At 35.4% G+C, this 18411-nt stretch overlaps 4 protein-coding genes across 4 annotated transcripts; 3 read left to right on the forward strand and 1 right to left on the reverse strand.

Annotated features, from left to right (window-relative positions):
- Positions 1-2576: 2576 nt before the first annotated feature.
- LOC149935852 (SPARC-related modular calcium-binding protein 2-like) lies at positions 2577-3372 on the forward strand. The gene is made up of 4 exons (XM_090154429.1): positions 2577-2743; positions 2806-2851; positions 2970-3026; positions 3167-3372. The coding sequence occupies exons 1-4, from the start codon at positions 2729-2731 to the stop codon at positions 3322-3324; spliced, it is 276 nt and encodes a 91-aa protein (XP_090010555.1). The 5' UTR covers positions 2577-2728; the 3' UTR covers positions 3325-3372.
- A 1118-nt stretch (positions 3373-4490) lies between these two features.
- LOC149935853 (U20-hexatoxin-Hi1a-like) lies at positions 4491-10515 on the forward strand. The gene is made up of 8 exons (XM_090154727.1): positions 4491-4646; positions 4740-4773; positions 4843-5010; positions 5078-5130; positions 5685-5817; positions 7318-7386; positions 8273-8342; positions 10367-10515. The coding sequence occupies exons 1-8, from the start codon at positions 4617-4619 to the stop codon at positions 10440-10442; spliced, it is 633 nt and encodes a 210-aa protein (XP_090010853.1). The 5' UTR covers positions 4491-4616; the 3' UTR covers positions 10443-10515.
- A 98-nt stretch (positions 10516-10613) lies between these two features.
- LOC149935854 (ergosterol biosynthetic protein 28 homolog) lies at positions 10614-11597 on the forward strand. Its single transcript, XM_090154728.1, has 4 exons — positions 10614-11073; positions 11128-11218; positions 11276-11394; positions 11454-11597. The coding sequence occupies exons 1-4, from the start codon at positions 10911-10913 to the stop codon at positions 11588-11590; spliced, it is 510 nt and encodes a 169-aa protein (XP_090010854.1). The 5' UTR covers positions 10614-10910; the 3' UTR covers positions 11591-11597.
- On the reverse strand, positions 11585-17215 carry LOC149935855 (endoribonuclease Dicer-S-like). Its single transcript, XM_090154726.1, has 9 exons — positions 17079-17215; positions 16849-17011; positions 14907-16771; positions 14658-14837; positions 14379-14592; positions 12374-14322; positions 12152-12317; positions 12008-12083; positions 11585-11945 (listed from the first exon to the last, which is right to left on the reverse strand). Exons 1-9 carry the CDS (start codon positions 17115-17117, stop codon positions 11798-11800), a joined length of 4800 nt encoding a protein of 1599 aa, XP_090010852.1. The 5' UTR covers positions 17118-17215; the 3' UTR covers positions 11585-11797.
- Between the last annotated feature and the right edge of the window lie 1196 nt (positions 17216-18411).

Genomic DNA, 18411 nt, shown 5'->3' on the forward strand with positions numbered 1-18411 from the left:
GAAGTGGATATCATAAGAACCTAAATGGAACCAGTGGTATCCTAATGGGACCCACTGGAGATCTAATGGAACGAGTGGTGTTTTTATGGAGCCTACTGATGTTGGTCTAATGGATCCAGTGTTGTCGTAATGGAAAATACTGGAGGTCTAATGGGTTTAAGTTGAATTCTAATGGAAGCCAATGGAGTTCTAATGGAACTGACTAGAGACCTAATGGGTCTTAGTTGAATTCTAATGACATCCACTGGTCTATTGGATCCAGTGGAGTCCTAATGGAACTGACTAGAGACCTAAAGGGTCTTAGTTAAATTCTAATGGCATCCACTGGTCTAATGGATCCAGTGGAGTCCTAATGGAACTGACTAGAGACCTAATGGGTCTTAGTCAAATTCTAATGTCATCCAGTGGAAGTTTAATCGAAACAGTGGAGTCCTAATGGGACTGACTGGACGTCTAGTGGTTTTTAGTTTAAGTCTAATTCTGTGGGGTGGCGGAGTGGTTAGCACTTTCGCCTTGCAGCAAGAGGAGCCGGGTTCGATCCCAGCTTGTGGCGTTTGCAAGTTCTCTCCTCACTGGTTTAAGGGGTTTTCCCCCGAGCTCTTCCGTTTCCCCTTCCATAAAAACTTGTTGAGGTTAACCGTAATAGTTAGTGTAGGGATCGTGTGGCATGCAGGGCTTGCCACCACCCCCCTTCGCATTGTAACCCGGCCACCTGAATTAAAGGCTTCAAAAGTCGCTTGATGACTTAGGCCTAAGGTGGTGCCTTGGGTATTAGCCTAGCTGATTACTATTATTATTATTATTATTATATTCTGGTGGTCTAATGGTACTAAATGGAATTAACTTACTAAATACCTAATGGGTTTGTGTGGATTTCTCATACTTTCCACCATAGGTCTAATGGATCCATTGGTATGATTAAATTCATACAAATAAGAAACAGATTCAAACATTGAATATTAAAATAACGGTAATTTAATAATGACAATATTTATATTGTGACAAATCAAATCAAATTTATTGGGTATTTATGCAAATTATTTTTAGCAGTTTAGGGCTAAGTCAACAATGTGTGACTTGTGAGCCCTACAATTTATAAAACAAATAAAAAATACACAAAACGAAAATATTAGGAACAAAGATCGCTTAATGGACACATTTAATGTTTAAATCCGAAGCTTCAATTTATTGACATATTCATTGTCAATAAATGTAAAATTTTTACATAATTCCACCGTGTTCAAAAGAGTTTGGTAACTGGCCAATGAAGTACTTATCATTAACTTTAATTTAAATGCATTTTTCATATATATTCGAACATTTAATGGCTAAAACTTTACCGGAAGGAAATACGCTTATGACATGATTTAGTTTGGATATCCCAGAAACAGAATTTAGCTAAATCGTCAACATCATAACATCTACAAAATAAAATCCATAATGCAATAGAGAAATTCTGATATTAATAGCGATAAAAAGCTAGCTTACCAGAAACAAAATCGCCATCCAATTCTTTTTTCCCTTTTTCTAAGTGGAGAAATGAACATCGTTTTATGAGTTAATGAAGAAAAATTCATTTTCTATTTAGTTCAAATTAAGAAGGATAATTCTAGCTATTTTAAATCCGAAAAAGGATTCTTTACGCGCCACAACATGGTAGCCACATAGACTAGCTTTATGTTAATTTCCCCCCTTTTCTCATCCCTGTTTGACCCTAGTTTTCCTTAGCAAATATTCGGGGACGGGGTGTCCCTGTGTTAATTCATGGACTAATTAGTTGATGGTTCTAGCAACAATGTAAGGCTGTATCAGGAAAAGCCAAACATTTTCAACTGGAGACTAGGGTGGGCAATGGAGAAAAAGTGTTAGGTAATTTAATTGAAAATGCTCTGGACAGTAACATTTAGTGGTTTTCACCCTCAGGACTTTGATCCCTGGGGGCCATAAAGTTAAATAATTAAGCTTTGGTAGAGTTAGTAGTTCATTTTGCTAGAGGGCGACATAATTCCCCCACGCCCGGCGGAAGATGAGCCCACAAACATTCTAATTAGGGGCACATCGCCGTTTACTTCACCGGTACCCCCGCCGTCAAAATTTACTTCGAAGGGTCCCCGACTACATTATTTGACCCAGGCCCAGAAAGGTCTTTGCACGATCATAGTGGGCAGTCGAGATTTAAACGATTTTTGAAGTCTTAGAGATAATAGAAATATATGTAATTATTATATAATTATTTATGTCATTAATTTTTTAGAGCAGATGTATAACTACATTTCCGGTATTCTTTTTAAATAATAAAATATAGTACAGCGATAAATTCTTTGTGACATAGGATTTCCTTAAACGCTTGTGTTATTGTTACGAGCAATTTTCGAATAAAATCCTTATATCCTTCTCAATAAAGCTATTAATCATGGCCATATTGACTATTCGAAAAAATTCAGGTGGGGGATATAGCTGACAAAAAAAATCGCAACAAGTGGAAAATGACAATCACAAAAGAGACGGCCAATCGCGTTCGACTTCCCATAATTATATAGTCTATATAAAACAAAATCTTCACAGGGCTCCCTCAGTAGAAGTACAGAAGCCACCAGGTTTTCTTATTAAACCAACAGGAGTGTCATAAAGGGTACAAACGCGAAAAATTTCTATTGTGGTAAAAAAAAAAAGTGTCTCCTTTCTTAAGACCATTTACACGAAAAATAAATAATCTGTTTGCGCGAATATGTACCGGACTTTGGTAAGAACTTTCTTTAAAATAAACTCAGCGTTTTAGCAGCTCTATATCTAATTTAAATTAAGGTTTTTTGCGCTGTTTTGACTATCGTGGTGTTGTCATCAATAAAGGGTAAACAACTCTTATCAATTTATAATTGTAAATTAACAAGTTGCTATAGAATTATTAACTAATAAAATTCACAGAGGGAAACTGTGACGCAAATTACATAATTATTTGATATTTAAAGGAGCCCCAACATCTGGACTTTGCGCCCAAAAACTGAAGGAAATGAAAGATGCTCATGGTAATGAAATGAGTTGTTAGGGTCGTGCCAGAATTAATAGATATCAGATGGACTCTTTTTTAGCATATGTTGACAATGGTCGTAATTTTATTTAGTCAGCCCAAATAAAACATATGATTGCAAGAGTTTAAATGTTTTAGGTAAAAACTTCATTCAAGATCTGCCGGAGTGCGACGAAGAGGGGAATTTCAAGCCAATGCAGATAAATTCATCAACTGGCTATGTATCATGCGTTGACCGTTCAACGGGGAAAGTAGTGAAGACTCAAGAAAATCGTGGAGATGATATAAAATGTTAAAGTTCATTTTAATTGTATATTTCTTCGCCAATAAAAGTTTAAAATTAACTATGGTACTTGTTGAAATCTTTCGTGTTTAAATTTAACTTTTTTCCGACGTAATAGAAGCAAATTCAGCAAATTCACCATTTTAATGATGGTAAAAGTCTTTACTTTTTAAACTGAAATGTACATTTTGACTCGCGTTTTAAAGAAAGTACTGTCGTTTTGACGTTTCAGGGTGTACATTTTTCATTGTGGATCGTTTGGGTCCTGTACAAACTATTCTAGCATTCGGTCTATGTCGAATAAGGAAAAAAGGAAATACATATTGTTAAAAAGTTTCAGATGTCATAAAAACAATTGCTCGGAACAATTTTGAATAGAGCGATCAATCTCTTTTGTACTTATTAAGGAAACAATGCAATAATTTGATTTGGCTGTTAATAGGCCCGTCTATTGATTCTTTGTTTAGTCAGGTTGAACAAACCATTTCATGGAACCCTAGAACTATAATTCTGATACCCTTTGCAGAAGTCATATCGGTTTCCCTTTGTTCAACGTGAAACGTGTTGTACACTACACGAAGTTGGAACTAAGTTTACACTACGTGGTTTACATATACATTAAAAAAGGGTTGAGCTTCCGACCTTCGACGAGTCACTCTTCTTGGACGAGGTTGAATCAGCTATAATTGTTGTTTGAACGTTAAAACACTTATTGAATCTGATTTCAATTATTTTATATTATAATTTCTATAACTTAACAATAGCAAATCGTTCCATTCTAAAGATACAATGATACTACAAGAGGTGTTGGTAAGTTTCGCTCCTATTTCCAGGGTTTTCTAAGAATATTTTAGAAGAAACAATCTAGGAATTCAATATAACAGTCACCCATTTTAGAGAAAACGCGTACCTTAACAACAGGGCTCTTGAAAAGGTTGAAAAATGAAAACACGTGGTACGTGTAAGCTCTCTCGCAATAGAATTTTGACAATGGTTTAAGGCGCGGATCAACAGAGTTGAATTGACAATCTATTCCAAAATACAAACTAAACCCTCTGACGACGATATAGTAAGAGGGCCTCAGTTACGAGAAAAATTAATCAATGCCAGAATTTTTACAAATGACCCCTTTGACACTTTTCGGGAAGGATCGCGGTGTTGGGTGACTAACAACCACGCGAAAAATCTATTATAACGCAAAAGTAGCTACGTGGCGTTCTTCCATTTCAACAATCAACGAGACGAAAGTTACGTTCAAATCACCACGAAAGAACCAAATAATAACCCTGACGAATCGAATCGAACATGTTCGATTTTTTTAACAAGTTTCTTAAGGTGTTGACAATTCCTTCCATTTGCTTTAACCCCAGGGTTAAGACGCTATTTACAGCTTTAGTATGCGTTATAGCTTTAGTTTGTATTTTGCAGGTTATGTTCACCGTTGTCGGATTCTTGAGAGGGAGTAAGTAAGCTTAGGTGGAGTCGCAAATCCATCGCAGTTAATAAGGTGAGGTTTCGGGTCTACTCTTAGGTCCCGACAGCGTATGCACACCCAACAAGGACCCTTTACAATGCAACGAAAAGGGCCTGTGCCAATGTTGTCTCACTAACGGAACGGCGGCCACCAATGAACTCACGGATAAGCTCAAAGAGTGCGATTGTTTAGTTAAAAAATTCGAATTAAGCTCAAACCCACCCAGTAAGTTTATCCTTTATTTTTCTAATTATTACGAAACAAACATATTTAACCAAGATGCAATTTTAAGTCGGAAGGTTCACCCCAATATGCGAAGACAATGGAGAGTGGTCTCCCATGCAGGTTCGTAATTTAAAAAAAAAACATAAGTATCATTATAAACGTAAGTATGACCGTGAACCGTTTCGGTTAACGATAGTCTATCGCCGAGTGATTGTTTAATCTGATTCTCGGAAGTTTCGAAAGACTGCTCATCGACAAAATTACTGCAAGGTTAGTTTGATGGCGATAAATACGAGTGAAAACGAGTTTAGTATTCCAATTCGAAAATGAAGTGAGTGTTTAATGTAAATTTTATGTTCCGATAAAAAATGTATCATTATTTAACTGTTGAGAGCGTTTCAATTTTCAATAAGTCGTGGTTTATCTTTCAAAAAGTCTGTCGGTGGAGATTTCTCGGGAATCGCACTGATACAACCAAAGATTAGTAACAACTATGTTATCAGTCTTTAGACGTATAATTCGTTAAATGGTAATTGTGGAAACGGACTATCATTCAAGAAATTAGTGTCAGTTGAATAGAAAGTGAAATACTTATTCTTTTTATGTTACATATGATAAAATTAAATAAATGTGGAGGATAAAAACTAACGTAACTACAAATATCCCCCAATTAGTTCCACAGTTCAACCGGACTTTCCTGGTGTGTCGAACCAAAAAACGGCGTTAACATCACGGAAAAATCTAGACGACCGTACAAAGCTTGTAAATGTATCGTGGATAACTACATGGCTAACCAACCAGAGAAAAGTAAGCAAGTTGAAAAATAGACCCCTGGTAGAGCACGCCATCCAGGTCACAATTATTAAAACAAATACGCCCTTATTTTCACTCATTTTTGATAAAAAAAATATTTGTATTTTTGGCCATGATGATTTGTTTAGAAGGGTTTTATTTAATAAGTTATTTTAAATGATATAAAAGTAGCACCAAAACGGGACAACTTGAATAGAACCCCAGCTTCCCCAAACTCCTATTTCTCAACGCCGAAGGCGATACAATAATAACTCGCTCCAGGATTCCATACCTCTAAGTAGAGGTATAGATTCCTACTCGCTCTGATAGTGCCGTCATTTTTCTAGAAAAACACGCTCAAAACACATTAATTTACTGACAGCCGCGTATTACTATTCGTAATGCCCATCGATGAGGGAAAAAGGGTACAGTAATGTTAAATTTTTAGTACCATCTGTCGCCTTTAGATGTCGCTACCTTTCATAAAATCCATCGATGGCAAAAAATTGTGTACAGTAACTTTGGACCAGCGTTGCCAGACGTACGATAATTATCGCACAGTGCGATAATTTAATCAAAATTTTTAGGGCGTACTATAATTTTCATGGCGTACGATATCGTAACATTATTTCGATAATTCTGCCTCAACGTACTATAATGTACGATAATCTTTAGATTGTTTTAAAAACCTACGAACGATTTATATATTATTAATTTATATAACTTTTCTTCTTAAAAATGAATGATATACATTTTCTGTACGCGTAGTCCTGAGTGTGAGTTTATTACTCCTAGCTATTACCGCATTTTTTAATACATTTTTAATCATTTTCAGTTCAGTTAATTATGATAATAGACATTTTGTTTATTTCCCTGAAATAAAACTCCTGTAGTGCTTTAAAAAAAATCATCTAAATTCAACGCATTTTTGAAAGAATTAAAATTTAGCGCCAAAAGAAATGTACGATAATTTTCCAGGAAAATAGATAATTTTTTGGCCTAGATACGATAATTTCAGATTTTCAATCTGGCAACGCTGCTTTGGACGTCACGATGCGCATCAGTGAAATCACACGAGACAAAAATTCCGTACAACTGGTACTGACGTCACGATGCACATCGGAAAAATCGCAATCGGTTTTTTTTCGCATCGGTTTTTAACATTTTACAGCAACTGAACTCATTCATAATTCAAAATATAGCGTAAACTGTTTCACTTAAGTGTGGCGGGTAAAATTTTCTCTGAGACCCATTTCTAGAATGAACTAATTTTTTGTGAACTTCAGACTAACTCATTTAGTTTAAATCCTAATACGTACTTCTTCAAAAAAATTCTCAAAAAGTATCTTAATTATTTTAAAATATTTCACAAAATAATTCCCCATTTCTCCCAGAAATACTTTTTTCATTATTTCAAAAACATTTTTTTCACAGAAATGTATCTACCATTTTGGCCCAAAATTATGTTTTGCTAATTTTCCCAATTTATTTTTTTAACTTTGACATGGATTGAAGCGGCGAGAGGAGAAAACCTCGTTTGCGAATGTGTCATTCAGAAACTAGAGGCCGAAGCCCGGAACTCGAGTAAGGTTTTTTTATTTGGTTTGGCCAAGAATGCAATCAGGTGAACGGAGAATATGTTGGCTGCACTATGTGCACCCCTCGCGATTCGCGGACAGAGTTACCAGTTGGGCTATTTTCTCACCCAACTACTTGGCCATTAGGCTCCCTTTTAAAGCACTACGCGGGGAAAAATGGCTTGAGCGGGAGGCGGATTTTTGGGCTTGTTTTTATGGTTTCGACCGTTTCCACGAAATAGCGGCAGCGCAGGGGTCCAGGGGGTAATAATATCAAAGAATGGTTAAAATGAGGGGAAAGTTGAATAGAAAACGAAGCGAAAGCTGCATCACAGAAGTTCAGGCTCTTCAGGGGTTAAAAATTATGTGTGACTAAAACGAAGTAAGAGTTAAAAGGGAGACTAGGGGATGAAGTTGAGAATGGAAAATTTCACGGAAAGTCCTGGAATGCCTTTATCGTCGAGCTATCATTTCCGCTGTCATAAACCCTAATAAGTAACAATCCATTGACCACTTAAGGGGAACAGGTTCTTGGAAAAATATGGAGTTTTGAGTCAAAATATTAAAATATTAAAATACTTGTTCTGGTGTTGTTATTATTTATATACGGTAATTATTTGAACAAACTTCGAACTACTAGATAAAATTTGTCTATAAATTATGGGCGAGAAGTTGGGCTCTATTTTGAAAAACATTTTCAACGGTGGGCGGTTTTTTGGGCTTGTTTTATTTCCTTTATCTGGCAACTCTGTTCCCGGAAAAAAAACTACGCCCCTCCCCCTTTCCGTGTGTAGTAAAAGGGGTTGTTGCTTTTTATTATCTCTAAACCTGATTACAGTTTTCGTTTGGTTAACGTGAGATTAACGTACTGATTTGTAAACAATTATTACTAGCTGGCGCATTCATCCCTTTGTGTGAAAAAGACGGGACCTTTTCCAAAAAGCAAATTCACGGATCGATAGGGTAATAATAATCACTGAAATTTAGTTGAATATACAATGTAGACAGTGAGTACGATTCGTATGGACCCAACATACATTTCAGAGACTCAACTTATTTGAAACCCTGAATGTTTGAAAATCATTTAAAAATTAATCATCGAATTGAGCGACACGTAACACAAGACGAGTGATTGTAACTACCTTTGCTATTTGACCGATTTTGTCTCAGCATGGGCAAACTACCATGTATAGTGTGTTGTCGATTTCTGAGGATTTTTTAAAAAAAATTTACTTTGGTTGGTTTTGGCACGTTTTAGCTTTTTATCTGTTTTTTTAAGTTTTCTTTTAAAATTTTGGGTGTTTTACACTCTATAGCCATAAGCAGGAATCCATACCTCTACTTGGAATGCTTATCCTGCCGTATCGCGTATGGTAAGATAACTCTGACGGCTTTGGCCCTGCCTACGAGTGAAAAAATCCCGTTTGCGCGCGCTCCCCTCTCACGTAGTTGTTTGTTAAGTTAACATAGTGAGTTAGTGACGTCAAAAAAACCGTCAGCCATATCGAGACGAAAATCTGCCGCGATAAGCATTCCAAGTAGAGGTATGGATTCCTGCCATAAGTTATAAACTTATGGCTATAGCCATAAGTCTATAATATTATACACTTATGTTATAGCGTATTTGGCGTTTTTAACCTTGAATTTTTTTTGTAAGTTTAAGATTTCGGGGTCGTTATAGTTATTTACTTAAATACACGTAGAAAGAACCAACATATACCAAAAAGGAGTGGCTTGTTACATTTTTCGTCGCTGGTTAGTGTTAAGAAAAATTTTACTGCGCACAGAACTGTCGTTAGCCAACATATCGAAAAACCCACCTTTCTCTCTCCAGAGCAATTTTGCGGAAAGAATATTTTGCATACTTTTGCAAAACTAGGGCAATTTTCAAGAATAGCGCCTCTTCCTATATATTTGTTTTGATTGTGCTATAGTATAGTATTTTTCGCAAGGAATCTATTGCCGTTAATATTATTTTTCGGAAATGAATACTTCAGGAGATATAGTTAAAGGGGCTCCATAGTTCAGTGTCAAAATGCATTGTGTAAAGTCGGTAAAGTGCGAAATTTACGGTGGACTCTGCCGGGGTTGGGGGAATGAAACGTATGCTCAATTTTCTTTTCTTTTTGCCACCGAACTTTGGAGCCCCTTTAATTAAAAATTATCCAAAGACTATACATTGGCGCCTGATGGCTAAAAAAGTCATGGGCCATCTATAACGCGACCTTACGCATCAAGTATATAATTTTAAATTAACTATATATCCTTAAGTATTCATTTCCGAAAAATTATTTTGACGGCAATAGATTCCTTGCGAAAAATACAATATTATAGCACAATCAAAACAAATATATAGGAAGGGGCGCTATTCTTGAAAATAGCCGCATTAGCTACGTTCGCACTAGTTTTGCAAAAGTATGCAAAATATTCTTTCCGCAAAATAGGACTTCCCCCATAAGGATGTCTCTTTGGAAAATATTTAAAAACTCTTCACCTGGAAGTCATCACAGAAAGAAAATCGCCCTCTATTAAAGCGCTGTCAAGGGTGTAGCAGCCGCGAGAGCAAGTGAACGCAAAATGGCGACCAAGCCCGCTATATAGTGTTTTCGTCTGATACGATTTTGAAAACTTGTAACGTCATAGCTGTAGTGTTAATAGTGGCCGCCATGACAGTTACCGTTTTTTATCAATAGAGTGTTGTCGTCTGAAACCCTGCGACGTCACCATTGTAATTTGCCTATTGATAAAAAACGGTAACTGTCATGGCGGCCACTATTAACACTACAGCTGTGACGTTACAAGTTTTCTAAATCGTATCAGACGACAACACTCTATAGGCAAATTACAATGGTGACGTCGCAGAGTTTCAGACGACAACACTCAATAGTCTGTTGTGAAAAGCACCCTGTAAAATGTTTGCATGTTGACAATAGGAAGAGTCATACTGATGTAATAAAAATTACTAAATTACTAACGTATTTTTTTAGAATGTCCTGGTGCGTCGACCCGAATTCTGGTCAAAATGTAACCGAGCCAGTTCGCGGAGATTTGAAATGTGAATAAATTGCTCCTATTTGTTTTAACTATCTTCATAAACGTGTAACAATTATACAAATATAGTTAATAAAATAATGAACGGTAGTTTTCTTTACCGTACGCAATCACTTACAACAACAAAGAGGAGTCAAAAAAGGGCTGTCTTCTCTGGTTCTAACCAATCAGCGCGAAATTTAAATTTGAAAAACGCGCGACAGCTATCGATTTTCTGAACGCACGGGAGACCGAGCCTATAAAATTGCGCATTATATTTATTATAGAAATTATAAATGGAGGACCAGAGGCGGACGTAGTAATCCAAATACGCAAAACGCTTAATTTGCCTGAAAAAAGGATAGCTTTTAATTTCACCAAAATGTTGGAGTTTTAATTCATATTATTAATAAGAATGTAACCTTAAATTTTCTGGAAATTTAGTCCTAACATATCAAATGACCAAATGTAAAAACGATAAAATAGCATTCTGTGGTATTCATGACCAAATTACATTTTGCCGTTCATACTCTGAGGGGTTTAGTAGCATTTCTAGCATTTATGAACTTAGGAACTGCAGCCCGATGTTTTACAGATGACGGATTCTTAAGTAAAAAAATATTTAATGCAGAAACACCACACTCAAATAAAAATTTACATAAAGGTAAAACCAAATAAATTATACTTTTGAAACAGATATAACCATGTTATTTTACAGTTAATTCTGAAATGACGAGACTATTTGGATTCTGGTCTATTTTGAACAGTATAATATTTTTCCACTGTGCTATATATTTGAGGAACATAGGGTATATTAATAAAAAAAGCATACATATTATCATTTCTTAAAACTATTCTCGCAACAGGACTATACCAATATTAATTTGCTCATTAATACTGTATCTGGGATATTTCTTATCCGAATGCCTGTATTTTAAATCTGGGACCATTTTTGGCTCTGCCATGTTCCCAGTTGCTATCTCTGGTAAAAACTATTTAATTATATTGAAAACATTGGTTGATTAATATAACAACTCCCAACAGCATTGACTCTTATATGGCTAACTATCTCTATAACAAAGAAATATTTATGGCTATCAGTTGAACAGCTTGAAATTGACGAGGAACAACTGATGAAGAAAAAAATTGTAATTGCCAAATCTTCAAAAAAAAATAAATGATTGCATTCTTTAAATTATGACTTGTTACTATAACCAATAAATATACTTAAGATAACTTTTAAAAATTACTTCTCAATATATATGCATCTTATAAATTAAGAATTTTGTCTAGACTTAAGTTTAAACAAAGCAAGTAGAAAGAAATATACCAAAGATAACTATATTTAAAAGTGACTTTGCAATAAATCTATAATTCAGCCCTAAAAATTAAGGATTTTGTTTAGCCTTAATTTTACGTAGAGCAAGTTTTGCTGCAGCATTTTTGGCCATTTTTTTATTCACACCATAACCACAGAAGAATTGGTTATCCACAAGCACCTTCACAGCAGTCTTTTGGCCCTTTGTTTCACTGCCCCTGAAATAATTAGAAACATATAAATTCTGACTTAAAAAAAATCACAAAAAAAATTTTTTTACTTAAACTCAACACGACCCGGATAAGCCTCCATCAGTTGCCTAATTGGATTTTTGGGAATTCTATTTCTATAGTTTTCTGTAAATACAGTAAAAATAGACATGACAAATAATTTCTATTTAGAAAAGAAAATGAGATCTCTATACCTATTTCATTGATCATCATCTTTTTGAAAACCTTCCATACAGTGTTGAACGAGTAGCCACTGTCTAGATAAATTGCACCTGCTAGCGATTCTATAACATCACCCAGAACTTTAGGAACTTCAATTTCTTCAGCAACCTCGCAATCAAACTCACTCACCATATTCGGCTAAATTTAAAATAATTTTTTAATAGAAACTTCAGAAAAATTTTCATTTAAGTTACCAGTGTTTCCAAGAGGTCTTTTGATGGTGTTTCTTTAACTTTTGTTGCAAAATTACTTATAACCTTCAACAAGGAAGGTGCTGCATATTTTAAAAATTTGTGCAAGCCATATTTAATGGCTAGCATTCCGAAAAAGGTATTGTTAACTAAAGCTTGTCTAAAATCGGATAAATCTCCAGGCTCAAAATTTTTGGGGTCCTCATAAAGATGCCGGGTAATCACATGATCTAAAACTGCATCACCTAAAAATTCCAACCTTTGATAGCAATCAGTAACGTGAGAGCCATTATACGATGTATGAGTGAAAGCTTGTAATAAGTACGATCTGTCTTTAAAGTGGTAATCTATACGCGTTTCTAATTCATTAAATCCAGATAATAACTCGTCCATTCTTTTAAGGGAGAAATCAGTCACATTCAGTAGGGCTGTTGGAGAACAAGGAATATCTTTGAAGCGGGCATCCATAGGAGGAAGGCCTTTCTTCAGTAACTCTTGTTCTTCATCTGGGTCTCTTTTAGGCAACACTTCAAGGCCAAGCCAAGACATGAAGAGTAGTGTTCCTTTAGTCCCACATGATATTACATACGCTCCAATTAATGCTTCTACTAAATCAGCAATGTTTTTATCACGCAAATATTGTATGGTCCTCAATGAGACACTGAGGTAAGGAAGAACTTGTCCTAGGTTGTCCTTTTTAATTTCATTTGTTTTATTATCTTCTTCTAACTTGGCTGAAATTTCAGTTGCACTTAGTTTCTTCAATTCATCAATGGTTCCATACAACAATAAATTTCTTAATTCGGGTTTATAATTCATATAAGCGTTTTCAAGGCCATTTAGAACATGAAAACCAGGTGGTAAAAACGTGGTGGATGGGTCAAATTTGCTGTAAGTTAAAATCTGATGTAGCATTAACTTTTTCCCTAACTTGCACAGTTTAGAATTGGAAATCTGTCTCATTTTCAAGGCAGTCAAGAAACCTTCATCAAAATTTGGATTGGCATAAAATGCATAATTGGAAGCGGCAAATTTCAGAAAGGCATCTCCAACTGTTTCTAGTCTTTCAAGATTTATCAAATCACCTGCATTAAGTGCAGTAATAGCTTTAAGCAGTAGACTAAGTGTTGGAGCATTTGAAGAACACTTATCTAAATCAATTTTGGCAATTTGAAATTTTTTGTTATAACTGTCTTTTTCTACATGTTTTGATGTTTCACAGATTTCCATGCCATCTTCATCTTCATCGTTTACCAATTCACCATATGCATAAAGTTTGAATGGCTCTTCATTCTTTTTTATGATAATTTGCTGCTCAGTCCATTCAAAAGAAACATGATCTAAGTGTAACTTTTCCAGATTTTTACCAATTCCAGTTTCATGGGCTACTTTCTCGATTAAATCACGAGCCAACAGTAAAGAGTTTAGTCTATGTATTATAATTGGCAAACAGGTAGCCAGTTTTCTCATCGAAGCAGATGTTCCCTGAATTTCGCAGACTTCCATTGGTAGCTGGAATCGTCTATCATACTTATTTCGTGTCGAAGTTACAACCATGTTCCGGTTTAAATATTGAGGTACAGCAAGCCAAGGTTTGTCACAATAGAAACATTCTAACATTGGGTAGTTAGGGTTAAGATTAAACAAACCATATTCATTGGCAAAATATTGTTCATAATTTGGATAGGTATTCTTTATGAATGCAGATTTGATAGTTTCTTTGCAAATGTCATATATGTACATGGGTTGCAGGTTAGAATTTTTGTGAACTGGAAATACCACAGCATCCTGGAAATCTTCCAAAGGGTTATGTGAAAATTTACGTAGTTCAAAAATTGTTCGAGAATTTCCTGGATTCTTAAGTAAATTTTTCAAATTGAATGCCTTGTTCATTTCAAATTGATAGTTGCTTTTGTTCATGAAATCCCAATCTAGTATAAAACCTTTGGCATCTAAAAAAATTTACAATAAAATTAATGTGAAAAAGTATCTCTAGATAGAATATTACCTTTTTTAGCAGCTCCAATAAAAAAAGCATAACCAGGTTTGTTAATGTCAAAATAAACCAATTCTTCATACAATTTCAACACTTCAGTGAAAGTACACTCCTGAAATTTCGCTAGAATCTCCCTATATTCATTATTCATATTCAGTTTTTCTCTATGACAAATAAGTTCAACTTTAATCATTCCAGCCATATTAAAAACAGTGAAACTGCAAAGCTAAGGAATAATCGAAATATAATTGAAAATATATAATTATATAAAATAAATCAAAACAAAAATACCAGTGGCAATGGAGTTGATGATATTAAAGCATAGTAATGAGTTGATGAATTCGGATCCAATTTGAGAGATTTGGGTGCATTTTCACTCCCAGGCTTGATTTTTTCTAGTGTCATATGGATCATGTATACGTGACATTGGCTGTCACCTCTAGGAGGTAGACCATAAATGAATGGGGAAATCTGAAATTGTAAGTTCAGATTATCAAGCAGTGATACACCAGAGCCTCTTCAGAATAATAGGTTATATACCTTTTTTAAGTAGCACTTGGTTTTATCAACTTTGGCATCAACTGTATCCATCATATCATCATCTTTCTCGGGTGGAAGTCTATGCTTCTTAGGTAAAAGATGATCATCATCTAATTCTCCAGCTTTGTGTAGTAGCCTACACACTTCCAACGCTACAGACATTTTAGCCAATGTTTTGTTATCCATTTCTTTGCCAACAACCCATTCTTTAATCACAGAGTTCAGAGGCATTTTCATTTCACATTTATAATGCGGGGTACTTGATCCTTCAACAGGAATTTCATGAAATTGAGTGCGTGGTTTGCATTTAGTAAAGCTATCACCAGGAAGCATGCCACAGTAACGGTTAATGACATTTATAGCGGAAGTAAGAGGAATTATTGGGGATCCTTCGTAATCAAACGGTTTGTAAGGAGACTCGTACACATCAGCCTCTAAGTGTTTTTTGGATTCCAGCTCATCAGGCACTTCACGGCTTTGACATATTTTTAGTAAAATGGTCTCAATTGTCTTATAGTTAACGAGATCTTCTATGAAAATCCTCTCCTTGATTTTCTCATTAGGAAGCATAATAACGTAAAAAGATTGCCGTGCTCTAGCTCGGCCTTTAGATTGAACAAAAGACCTGTAGTCATTGGGAGGATCATATCGAATAACAAAATTACATTGTGGAATATCCATTCCTTCTTCAATGACAGATGATGCAATTAATAAATTAATATCTTTCTTTCGAAAACATTCCAGAACTTCATTTTGTTTTTTACTCGAGAAAGCTTGCTTCCCATCAAATGCTTGAGACATGCCATGTCCTACTACAAAATCGGTCTTTAGAAAGTTGTATGGCCGATATTTTGCTACCTCTTGAAGCCAAAGGTTTAGAATATAGGCTGTAATTCGTTTTTCTACAAAAACGATCCCACATAGCGGTTCAGTACTCCTATTTTCTGGGAGATTAGGATGTTTGCACTGCAGCAAAGCCAATAAGCGTTGCAATTTATTAGACACGTCTTTCAAAACCAAATCTTGTGGATTAGAACTGTTACTCATAATTTTTTGCATCTTAATTTTTACTGTTTCCAGAGAACCTTGAACTATATTACATATTCTTCTTATCACTTCATTGTCACTCCTTTGCAAAGTCTTGGTTAACTCATTTGAATACCTCACAACCAATCGATGGGCACACCATATACCCATTGTTTTCAAAACTTCCACAATATCAGAAATGAACTGTTTGCAATCGCGATATGGATGAAACATCTCTGTGTTATCAACTTCTGGTTCGAGCTTGAAATCTAAGTAGTTGTTTTTAGCCTTGTCAATTTCATTTTGAGATGTAATTAAAAGACCTTCAATATCTGAGGTGGGACTATTCAGTAGTTGTTCAGCCTCAACTTTATAATAGTAGAGCATTTCCTTTGGTTTTGTGCCAAAATGACTAATGCTTGTCAAATCACTGGCAACAAGAGCTTTACTTTTTAAAGTTAATTCGAGATTATGGATTTCATCTTCTAATTTACTGGCTTTACATTTTCCATTTATAACTGAAGCAGTAAGGCCCATTATTCTTGGATAAGGCGGTTGATAATCACCAAATAACTTCATTATTTCTCTATAAGGATGGTTTTTCACCGCTCTATGACATTCATCAAATATAATCAAATTAATTTTGGAGAGCGGTATGAAACCATGAATTAAAACATTTTTGAATACTTCAGCGACCATAACCAACACATTATTTTTAGAAAAATGCTCAACCCATTGTTCTTTTGACCATAGATCAACACCCATATCACCGAAAAATCCATTAACTACTAAATCAGTGTGCTCCTGAATTACATTTTTTTGTTGTTCAACAAGAGGTACTGAAAACACATAACAAAAATTTTAAATGTGAATTCAGTTTTCTGATAAAATAAATTATCTGGAAACACTACATTACCAGTAGGCACAAGAAATATGCTTCGTTTCCCGCCTTCCTCAAATGACATTCTGATCTGATGTGACAGTTCCTTAATTAACATTACTCCAATGAAAGTTTTACCAGTACCAGTTCCCAAACAGGCGACAATGTTATCTTTTATAGCAGCATCGAAAAGCTCTAGCTTTAAATTAAAATTGAACTGAGTAAAAAAGTATAACAATATAAAAGTTTTAATTTTTGGTATTTACTTGATAATCCCTAGGTTCTAACCCTGTATATCCAGACATACTGCTTCAATACAAATTGAGTGGTGTCACCACCGTACTAAAGCAATGAAAATTAGTGGTGGAAGTGGTCAGACTCCGAACGGCAAGTTACATTACAAATGACTAGATCAAAAGCAAAACTAAAACTAAATCACGCGCTTATGTTTCTAATGCACACGTCACCACAAGCGCGGAGAGTGGACTGATTCGAAGTGACGTCACATTCTAAGTGGCGTATAGAACGACGGCGCTAGAACCATAGAAATCTCATAGGTAACTAGAATGCTGCCGCCTACGGCCGAGCTTGACGCCAGTTCGCCTTGAACCTTCAGCCAATGAGAGGCCGTAGAGTGGTTCCGCCAAGGAGGATAATAATCCTCCTTGGTTCCGCTACGGGAACGACTCATAATTACGAAAATCACAACTCCGAATACAAAATTCCCAAAAATTCCCATATCGCCGTATTCCCATTTCTCCGAATACCCATAACTCCGAATTCCCATTACGTAGAATTCTCATATCTTCGAACCAAAACCCCGAATACAAAATTCCCATAACTTCGCATTCCCATAACTTCGAATTCCCATAACTTTGAATTCCCATAACTTCGAATTCCCATAACTTCGAATTCCCTTAACTTTGAATTCCCATAACTTTGAATTCCCATAACTTCGAATTCCCATAACTTCGAATTCCCATAACTTCGAATTCCCATAACTTTGAATTCCCATAACATCGAATTACCATAACATCGAATTCCCATAACTTCGAAATCCCATAACTTCGAATAGTAGTTTTTTGGGTACGGAAATGCTAATTATTATTCTCAACTCAATGGTGAAGTTTGTTTTCGTTGTAAAGCTCTCTTGCGGAAGTGAATAGGAGAAAGCGTGTTGATTTCAAATAAATGATGAAAAAAGGACTATAATTAACGGAAATAATGGAAAGATTCAATAGGCCATATCATAAGTAACATAATAACAGTGAGTATGACAATTAATGAGATTTACAACGGAACTGATCTTCATAGCTATTGCGCAATCCAGATGTTTTATCAGCACAGAGCCCCCTAGTGTCTAAAACACGCGAGACTTCCGCCTAAGCCAAACTATCTGGTTTCCGATAGATCGGCGGAATATTACACTTAATTGATAAAATAAAAAATAAAATTCGGCGGCACGAGCCCAAATGAAATATGTTTTTTGGCACGCGGGCTTCAAAACAAAGGCAAAGTTCCTCACGACTCCAGAACGGGCTCTCCGTTTTTTTTTATTATATTCTTAAAGAAAATTATTCACCAAGGACGGTAACTTCA

Source organism: Leiobunum rupestre, chromosome 7 (assembly GCF_980474605.1).
Source record: "Leiobunum rupestre chromosome 7, qqLeiRupe1.1.hap1, whole genome shotgun sequence".
In the NCBI taxonomy this organism is placed as follows: Eukaryota; Metazoa; Arthropoda; class Arachnida; order Opiliones; family Sclerosomatidae; genus Leiobunum; species Leiobunum rupestre.